Raw genomic sequence first — 10500 nt, 5'->3', positions numbered from 1 at the left:
CTGCTGCTCCAGCTGTTGATCCAGCTGCTGGTCCAGCTGTTGATCTAGCTGCTGCTCCAGCTGTTTAACCAGCTGCTGCTCCAGCTGTTGATCCAGCTGCTGCTCCAGCTGCTGCAGAGCTCGGAGGCTGGATGGACTTGAACAGAAATCACTGCTTAAAGACATTAAACTGACAGAAACCAAACGTCCGTCTCTTTGTCCAGTTCATGAATCCACCTGAAGTGAAAACTGATGGTGGTCCTTCCAAACTCCCCCAGAGGGTTTATTGTCCTTCGGTTGTAAATAAAAATGTCCACACAGAACAAAAGTCTTCAAAGGTTTTCCTTCTTATTGTCCATCCAGTTCGGTCCCAACAGTCCCAGTTTTAGCAGCAATAGATCTGAGTTTTATGGTCTGTGGAGTGAACTGTACCGACCCATGAGGTTATAATAGCACTTAGATGTCCACAGCCTGAAGACAGCGGGCTGTCTGCGCAGACAGAACCACGCGGTCTGTCTGCAGACAGAAGACAGCGGTTCATCTGCGCAGACAGAGCACCACGCCTCGTCTGCGCAGACAGAAGACAGCACCTTGTCTGCGCAGACAGAACGCAGCGGCCCGTCTGCGCAGAACAAACAGGATGTTAATATCCTTCATGAAATGTAAACCACCTGAAACGTCTCAATAACTTTAAAACAGTTTGTTCTGAATGAAACATTTCCTGTTTGTATTTCGATCAGATGGTGAAAAATAGTTCATTTATTTTCTTCGTAATGAGATTAAACTTCAGTTTGTTTTTGTTTTTTAGCTACAGAAACCCGTTTCCACCAGAAGTATTGACTTTCAGGAATGCATATCACCCGCCGCCTCACATCCCAAAGTTTCCAGTGAACATTTAAAGTAAAATGTTTAACTTATTTTGAGGGAAATGTTTATTTTAAGACAATTATTCAGAATTTTGGCAGAAACGAGCTTCTATAATCCAACAAAGTGTCAACAAAGATTAAATGTTTGTCAAAAAGAAACTTTTTCTGACCTCCATCCAGCTCAGAGATGAAACAAGCTTTGATTTCTGTTAGAAACATGTAAAAATCTGTAGAAAAATAAAGTTTTTGCTTTGCTCCACAGAAACAACAACACGTGAGAACGACCGCAGCGTTCGGACTAATTCTTTCACATCTTTTGGTATAAAGCGGCGTTTGAGAGAACGATTCTGGAAAGATTCTGTTCCTGTAAAACAACTAGATCTGGAATAACGGATATTTCTGAGGCATTAATTTAAAGCAGAGATAAAAAGCTGGAAACAAAGTTTTTAAAATCCCGTTTTTAAGTTTCTTGTTTTACTTTAAGCAGAGAGAAATGGAAACATTTAAACTCATTTTATGAGTTTTTTTTCATTTTTCTTTTTGTTTATTAGTACCAAACATTTTCAGAGCTTATAATTATCTCTGTTTCTAAAATAAACACGACTCTCCGTCTTTTTAAGAGATATTTTTTAAAAGATTCTCCTGAAAACTGGATGAAAATGTTTGAAATCATTTTTACTTTTCTGTGTTTTATTTAAATTTAGGTTTAAATCAGAAAACATTACTTCTGGCAGCTCAGAGACAAAATAAGTTTTAGCTTTCAGGTTTTCAAATATCTTCTTTTCCAGCTCAGATAAAAAAAACTATATTTTAATATTTTTATCAAACGACAGCTTTAACTCTCAGACCGATCAGAGCTTCACTGACTGTAAAGAATAAAAAGTTGGACGCAGATTAAATTAAATATTCCATCTCAGAGCCTCTCATTGTTTTTAGGAACTTTATTTTCCAACGAGGCCGAAGCTTTTTAGCTGTTAGCTGTTAGCTGTTGATTTGTGGCTAAAGGAACAGATTTGTCATTTATTCAAAGGTAATAATTATTATTAAATGTCCAAAGACAGCTCTGCATTTTTAAAACATTGTTTGTCCAACAAAATAGGAATTATTCGCAGGGGCCAAATACTGCCAATAAAAATATATTTCATATTAATTAATTTATTTTCAGTTAAACTTGTTTCCTGCTGCAGATCAGTGATATTTCCTAATACAATCAGAAAATAAAGATAAAATTAATTGATTTTGGGCGTTTTGTAGGTAAAGATTTTTATTTATAATATTAAGATTGTCGGGCAATTCATTGATTATCACTAAATTATCTCATCATGATGACGGTTAGAAACTGATCATTTATGACAGAATTACTGTATTTTTGGTAAAATCAGATAATTATTGGATTATTAAGATCCTCGGAGCAGATGTGATGGAAATTTATTGATTTTTAAAAAAAGAAATCATTGCATTTAGATATTATTGTTAATGTCTGGCAGCTTAATAGTTATTTAAAAACTAAATAAAACTTTATTGATGATGAGAAGATTACTGAATCCTGATGTTATCAGCATGATCTGGTATTTTATCTATTGTTATAAAATCATTAATGATAATATCATCATTTAGGGAATTTATTTATTGTATGATGACATCATTTCTGTTTTCCTGCAGATTTTATGGTCAACTGCATCCTGATAACATCTCATATAATCAGTTTAAATCCTTTTCATTAAAGGACGTTAAGCTTTAATCATGTAAATGTGATTAAAGTTAATGTGGCGCATCTGAGACGTTTGAACCCAGATTTATAAATTGTAATATTTGTGTTTAAAACAATGAGTTACAGAATAATCTGCTGCTTATAAACAAAACAAACATGGAAGCTGCTAACAGTCAGTTTGAAACAGTTAATAGGAACGTCACGTTACAAAGAACCATCAGTTTCAGAGTCCAGGGGTGGTTAAAAACATCCAGAATCAGGTAACAGAGGAGGAGGAGGAGGAGGAGGAGGAAGAGTACATTCCACTGTCACAGATTTACCTGTCCTCCGCTCCCGTCGGTCCATCAGGCTCAAACACCTGAAGCTGGGATCGTACCTGCTGAGGACTTCCTGCAGCACTGGATGCTCATTGGCCGGTTTCTGCTGAGAGGCGGGCCTCGTACAGGTTCAAGGCGTGATGGACGAACTCGTACTGCTCGCAGGTTTGGATCATTCCACCTCTGCACGAGAAAGGCCCAACAGTTAAAATGATTAAATACTTTAATATCCAAACAGCTGTCAAATATTAGATCTTTAACTTGACAAATCCAAAAACTTTCAGGTGTTTCTGTTCAGAATCTGTTCCTCCAGAGGTGGAGGGTGAGGAAATCACCTCCGAAGGAGCTAAAAGAAAAGATTAAAAACAAACAAAGACGCTCTGAGACGCCAAATGATCTGAAAGAATCTAAAAATATTCCCAGAAACAAACTAAAGACTCTGAGAAATCTGGAGACGGGAGCTGATGATTCTCCTCCTGATATCACAAAGAAGCCAGCTAACCAATCAAAAGCTTCCAAAGCCGTGACATCATCATCTCTCATTATTCTGATATTTAACAAACAGAAATAATTTCAGGAATCCTGACTGACCTGAAACAGGAAACATTTACTTTGATTTAACCTCAGAATGGGAGAAAAATAATTTTATGTCTTCAATTATTCGATTATTTTACCAGAAAATAAACCTTTAGGTCACAAAACAAGCAGCAGGACACAAAATAAAACAAAAAAAACATCAAAATAAAAAAATGAAATCACAAATATGTGGCAGCAGGATTAAAAAAAAACAAAATAAACCCCGGTGGGACTGTCGGAAGTTTTACAGGAAGTTCCCGTCAGATCGGATCTACCTGTCGGCTCGGAGCTGACAGGTGATGCTCAGGACGTCCACCACCCCCTCCACCTGCAGCTGCTGGCAGCCTATGGTCGTAGCGATGAAGCAGCCCGTCCGGCCAATCCCAGCGCTGCAAAGCAAAGGATCATGGGTAATGGAGTCCTGTCAGCAGAGGTGGATCTGAGCGGCACGGGGGGCGGTACCTGCAGTGGACGATGACCGGTCCCGCGGCGTCGGCAGCGCGTCTGTCGGCCTCCACGTCGGCCATGAGCTGCAGCAGCGGCAGCGCCGAGTCGGGGGTTTTGTGGTCGGGCCACGATGTGTACCAGTAATGCTTCAGCTCGTGGGTTTGATTCCCACACTGCTCGGACACAAAGGAGACGTTCAGCCCTAAACGTGGTTCTGACGGGCCTGGCAGGAGGAAGAGGCTTGTACCTTCAGCGTCAGGCTGCGGGTCGTGAAGTGCTCGCACTCTCGGACGCTGGTCACACACACCTCCACCGTGCCGTAGATGCCCCTCCTCTCTGGCCAGTAGAGGACGCACTTCTGCAGAGACAGACGGCGTCAGGAACCAGTCAGTCCTTCATGGCTGCTTTTAGATCCTTCATCATTAAAGCAGAGGAACGTACGATCTGCAGGTTCTACTGTCTGTTAGCAAAATATCTCATGCATCACTGGATGGACCTTCGGCTACGACTGATGAACTTTAAGAGCTCATCAACGTTAGCAAACACAATTAATCCGAAGCAGTTTGGAGTCGGCTGTCCTGATCCGAACCGCCAACAAACAACAGAAGAAGAAGGATAGTGGAGGACAGTGGAGACGAAGTCCAGCAAACTGTTTGATAAAACACTGAAAAAGGACAGCAGCGGGAAGCCGCTCCAGACCGGGATCCTGGGAATACATGGATCTGAACTCGAGGAAAATATGGCCGCTGTCCCACTTCGTCTGAGAAGTTCAGACAAACTGTTAGCTCCTCTTATTTTAACGTTTTTAAGTGTTTATAAGAAGTCTAAGGATATTTATTGGTTCTCAAACCGGCTGCAAAGAACCATTTTTGTGTTAGCTAAGGGTAACCAGCTGCAGCGGCCATCTTGAACTGGCTAACAGACAGGCCATTACATGATCGCCCACCTTTCCTGGGGGCGGAGCTTCAGAGATTACCTCGTTCTTCTCCTTCAGCTTGGTGATCATGACAATGACGGGCGCCTCCTCCTGCCACGCCATCTGCCAGAAGTCGTTCACCGTGTTCACCATGGGGCCCTGCGTGGCGATGAACGCCTTGCTGTCGCCTAGGTAACCCTGAGGGCGGAGCCACAACATCATTTAGATGAGCAGAAAACGCTCCAAGTTTTAAATGTACTTATTTTTAGTTCATATGTGAAGCGATCAAACGCAGCGAGGTCCGACGGTTAAAGCGTTTCAGCAGCGTTTCCTGACAGGAAGGCGGTCCATTGTGTGAGCCTGAGAGCGACGCCGCAGACCTCTGCAGGAGTTCACTTTCACTGAGTCCACGAGGAAACCGGGAGAACAAAGACATTCCAGACGAGTGATAACGACACGCTGCCTCAGGTGTGGAAAGAATTCGGCTGATTACTCGGACTCAAGGTCGTTAAAGTCGCAGCGCTGCGTTTTAACGACGCAAAGACACAACATCCTTCTTCAGACACGACAGCTGAAAAATACACTGAAACGTAAAAATACAACAAGAGGAAAACCTGGCAAGAAACTACAACAAAATGAACAAAGTCCCAGAAAGAAACAAGATTCGATCGCCACAGCAACAGATCAAAGCTCCGGGACACCTTCAGTTTTCTGAAAAGAATAAAATAATAATAAAAGCAGCTCTCTGACATTAAATACTTAAACAGCTCCTCGTTTCTATCGATGTCTCCAAACTGCTTCAGATTTAAATGTGAGAAAACTTTGAAACCTGAACTGAAACTTTTCCAGTCGTCCAACTGACTGCTTCAGGTTCAAAACTTTCTCATCAGATCTGAGCAGTTTGTCCATCAGAGGCAGGAGGTCCAGGAGGTCCAGGAGGGAAACCCAGACCCTCCTCAGCTCCTCCTGGAGGATCCCGAGGTGTTCCCAGACCAGAGAGGATAGATATTATCCCTCCAGAGGTTCTGGTTCTGTCCCAGATCTCCTCCCAGTGGGACGTGCCTGGAAAACCTCCTGAACGTCCTCCACTGAGCAGCAGGTCTCCTCCAAGCTCCCTCCAGATGATGGACCTCATCCTCACCTTACAGATCTGGTTCTCAGTCCTGATCCAGACTTTAGGACCACAGGTGAGGGCTGGAACGTAAACCAGCTCCATCCCACCATCACCCAGGAAGGAGGGAGCAATCCGCCTCATTCTGACTCCAGATTTCCAGGAGCCGACTCCCATCCCAGCTGGGAGCTCCAGAGGACCCTGAAGGTCATGGAGTCACCACTAACAGGATCAGGGACTCCATTCAGGCCTGGTGGAGTCCAACCAGCTCAGCTCTGCTTCTATTCTCACAGTGACCCCAAAACCCTCCAAAGGAAGGTCTTCCCCAGACCCCCTCAGACCCCCTGAGCAACCAGGTTGTGACCCGTTCCACATGAACACAAACAGATCCAGAGTCAGTGAAGACGGGCTTCAGAACGCAGCTCAGCACCACGTTTATTGAAAACAGTCATGATCTGTAAACCATCATCATCTTCATGTCTGTCAGGTTAGGAGGAAGATTTATTATGTTTACTGACTCATTATTAAAAAGAATAAAATCAGTTACATCTGTAAAATAAATCCAAGCAGACGAGGTGAGCGAGGTGAGGGAAGCTGGCTGTGATTGACAGCTGGTACTGACCCGGATGTAGTTGGCGTTGATGTAGGAGCTCAGCAGGTCGTTGCTGCTCTTTGACTTCAGGATCACTTTGGAATGAGGGTCTGAAACACAAAGAGCTCGTTTTAATCTGCGGAGCAGTTCAGATAAATAACCACCGACTGAATGCTGCTGTGTTTCCCATCATCCCAACGTGATGTTCTGCCTTCTTTTAGAGCTCGGTCCTGAATAAACCTGACAGCTTTTTCTCTGATAACATTAGAAATAAACCACCTGATTAAATGTCTCAGAACAACTAAATGATTCGTTTCTGTCTGAACTGATGTTTGAAACATTACCGAGATCTAAAGTCATCTTTCTACTCTTCTGTCTAAACATTAGGATGCAGAACTCCCTGTAAAGAATGAATGAATGAATGAATGAATGGTTTCATGTGTAGTGGTGTTAATCCTTCTGCTGCAGGAGACTTTAATCAGTCAGGAGGAAAACCCTCCGATCAGAGGTAACTTGTAGTAAATGTTATTTTATGGGAGCAGCGGAGGGTTTTGGTTTTAGTTTCAGGAAGTTTCTCCCAGTTCTGGTCCTAAAACGGATCCATCAGCCCTCACTGGGTCCGGTTCTGTCTCTGAGACCAGAACCGCTGTTTGGACCACGCTTCAGGCTTTATAAACTGACCCAAGCCCCGCGGAGAACAACGAGCCCTTCAGAAACTGGAACACAGGAAGGAGAGGCCATTCCTCTCTCCTGATTGGCCGGAAGGAAGGAACAATTGTGTGCGGATAGCCCCGCCCCCTCCACAGAACAGGAGCAGAACGCAGAGCGTTGCGTAACGTTCTAAACAGGCCCGGCTCAGGAACAGGCTGTGCTCATTGTTGGAGAATATTTACTGTTCTGGGCTTGTTGGCCTTTGACCCTTAATCCCTCCAACATCATAAAACTACTTCCTGGTTCCACAGGAAACGAGCAGCCAGGTACTCACTGGGCAGGATGGTTCTGTATCGGTTCTTGGTGCTGCAGTTGGGAATGTCCAGCTCCTTGGGATCGATAAAATTCATCGGGATTTCCTGGGAAGAAGGAAAGACGAGCGTTAGCTGAAGAAGGGGTTTCTGAAATTAACTAATTTATTAATTCGGGAGCTGTGTTAAAAACAAGGTTCTGAGAAACACAAATATGACCAATAAAAACTGTTTCCCCTCAAAATGAGGCGCATCCGTCCTCAGAGGGACAACACATCACACGGTGTCCTTTAGTTAGGAAACAATAAACTAAATACAAAATCAGACTGAAAAATAATCACTTTTATAGAAGTTTATATTAAATCTGCAGATGGGAGCAGATGTTGTTAATGCACCCCCATACCATCAGAGAGGCAGGCTGACCTCAGAACAGTTCTCCTCTTTGGTCCAGAGGAGACACATCTGTTCACATCTGGCTTATTCTTTGCCTGATGGAGCTTTAAGCAGCGTTTGTGGACGGCACAGTGAACTGTGTTTACAGACAGTGTTCCTGAGCAGAACCAGAACCAGGTTCTAATACATATAAAAAGAGACTGAATCAGTCAGAAGTAAAGATGGGCAGAAGTTCACCAGGATGACAGGAACTTGCTGCCTTAAAGTTCAAAATTACGTTTAATTTTTTGGCAAAAAAAGGAATTTCCCATTTTAAACATTTGTTCTACAGTGAATAAATCACGGGATGAAATCAGCGAATTGTTCTTTTGTTAACATCTCAACTTTGTCTGAACTGAGGTTGTAGAGAGACCAGAAATGAACCCAATAAGGAGCCATTTTTAGAACGTGAACCCGTTCGTGTTTCTCCTCGACTCACGGCGAACTCGGCGTGCAGCTTGTGCGTGTTGCTGACGATGTCGCTGAGCTGCTGTCGCGTCAGCGGCCGCCCGGCCGACAGCAGGTACTCCCTGGCCGCCGCCTCTCTGGGGGTTATCACGCCAACGTTGAGGGGTTCCACCGAGCCGAGGGCCGACATGTCCAACACCAGGGACACGTTTGAGCCTCGCCTGGACAGGAAGGATGGGAGAGGACCAAGATTTGTGTTAGAAGAGGAACGGCTGAAAAGGCCAAAGACTCTTTTCCTTCCTGTGTTTAAAGTCTGTCGACCTGTTCAAAGCTGCGAGCCTCACTTTAATCAGTTTTCACTCAGTTTGGGTTTAAAACGAGGAGTTGCAGCCAGCATCATGTCGAGAACTTCTAACATGTCCTCAGATTTATTTCTGACAGCTGCAGAGGAGGAGAGGAGGGAAAGTGTCACAGCTCAGGTTTGAACCCATAAAGCCCCTCCGTCCACGCCGTGCCCCGCAGGACGAACGGACATCTTTACTGACGTTAAATTAACTGGTTCCATTCGTCACCGAGTCTGTGTTTCACAGCTGATAATTAACCGTCCACACAGTGACCGGACCTCCAACATGCACGTGGATAAAACTGCAGCAGATTCTTTATTGAAACCATATTTCAGCTCCCAGCTGCAGCAGACTGCTTCGAGGCTTTCGCTCCTGACAGTAAATTATCTCTGATTTCTCTGATTTCTCTGTGGACAAACTGAGGCAGCACAGTTTGAGGAGCACATCTTCCTTTCAGGGGAACACAACCCTAATCTGTTCAGAAAAAGAATTAAAGCCTAAATGTTTCCCACAACAAACAGTAAAACAGGTTTCTTTTTTGGTTCAGACGTGTATAAATAAAGCAGAGAAGAAGAAGAGAGTTCTGATGGGTTTTAGACCGGGTCGGTTCTGTTTGTCTGGCTACGTGTCGACCCGTTTCCCCTCCAGGATGCTGTTATTTCCAATTTGTTTGATTGCTGATTGGCTGGAATCCAGAGTGAACACAGAGACACAGACACCAAGAAAAACATCCTGTTCTTGCGCTGCAGCCTGAAATCTTCCTTCCTGTTCCGCATTCTCCACCTCCGTCACTCAACAGAACAACATGGCCGCCCATGTTTGAAGCAACGAGCTGCAGCCGAGGAGCAGAAAAGCTGCTCGACAAGCAGCCGAAGGAAACGAGCCGCAGCTCCTGGAAACACAACAAATCAGTCAACGCGTCTGGAAAGCGTTTCTCCTGACAGGAACGCCAGTTTTCCACTAATCAGGGAGGAAACGGTGGATTTAAGGACTGAGGACGCGTAGAAAGCTATTAAACTAAAATAAAAATAAACAGTGTTGCTGGAAACTTTAGTTTTTAAAAGATAGAAAAACTAAACATTAAAAGAAAAGTTTGTGGTTAGTAGGAAACTAAAATAAAAAAGCCCTTTTGTGGATAAAATATCCTAATTTTCAAACTTAATGTGACGATGGAGATAAACACGACTTTCTAACTTCCTGGTTAGAATTACTTTAATTATTTTGGACATTTATTTTCTTCTAGTTCTGGTTTATTTAACACAGTAAAGATCAGGTTCTTTGTGGGGAAGGACTCCAGCAGTTATGGATTCTTCTGGATAACCTGTAAAATCAGTGAAGTGGTTTAAACTTTGAATGTTTTGGGTTTTTATGGACCTACACAGAACCCTCAGTGAAGCACGGGGGTGGCAGCATCATGCTGTAGGAGATTCTGGGATCAGAACCGAATTAACGAAGAACGGTTCTAAATACAACAAGACTTAGAGATGAAATTAGAGACGGGCGTTTCATCACCTGTTAAAGGTCAAAGGTCACCAAGCTGTTCCGCTGATTGACACGTTCCTCGCTCGTTAAGAGACGTGACGAAGGTTTGCAGATTCTGCAAAAAGTCAGAGCTCTGACTCAGAACTCCAAGAACGTTCCTGACGCAGAACTCGAAGAACCTTCCTGACTCAGAACTCCAAGAACCTTCCTGACGCAGAACTCCAAGAACCTTCCTGACGCAGAACTCGAAGAACCTTCCTGACTCAGAACTCCAAGAACCTTCCTGACTCAGAACTCCAAGAACCTTCCTGACTCAGAACTCCAAGAACCTTCCTGACTCAGAACTCCAAGAACCTT

At 43.7% G+C, this 10500-nt stretch overlaps 1 protein-coding gene across 3 annotated transcripts in view; it reads right to left on the bottom strand.

Moving 5' to 3' along the window:
- Window positions 1-10500, bottom strand: part of ptprr (protein tyrosine phosphatase receptor type R) — a 29018-nt gene that overhangs the window by 4429 nt on the left and 14089 nt on the right. For 2 of the 3 annotated variants that reach the window (XR_003038339.2, XR_003038338.2), the window contains exons 9-16: window positions 8349-8538; window positions 7501-7585; window positions 6546-6625; window positions 4873-5010; window positions 4144-4254; window positions 3912-4069; window positions 3725-3838; window positions 2877-3056 (exon numbers count right to left, since the gene is read on the bottom strand). Coding sequence is in view for 1 of the 3 variants with exons in the window: in XM_025002264.2 (XP_024858032.1) it covers window positions 2963-3056; window positions 3725-3838; window positions 3912-4069; window positions 4144-4254; window positions 4873-5010; window positions 6546-6625; window positions 7501-7585; window positions 8349-8538 (970 nt within the window). In the remaining 2 variants the exon portion in view is untranslated. The remainder of the gene's footprint in view (window positions 1-2876; window positions 3057-3724; window positions 3839-3911; window positions 4070-4143; window positions 4255-4872; window positions 5011-6545; window positions 6626-7500; window positions 7586-8348; window positions 8539-10500) is intronic. The other variant, XM_025002264.2, reaches the window with a different exon arrangement.

The sequence above is a fragment of the Kryptolebias marmoratus genome, linkage group LG18 (genome assembly GCF_001649575.2).
Source record: "Kryptolebias marmoratus isolate JLee-2015 linkage group LG18, ASM164957v2, whole genome shotgun sequence".
Classification (NCBI taxonomy): Eukaryota; Metazoa; Chordata; class Actinopteri; order Cyprinodontiformes; family Rivulidae; genus Kryptolebias; species Kryptolebias marmoratus.
This window is presented reverse-complemented; position numbering and strand designations above follow the sequence as displayed.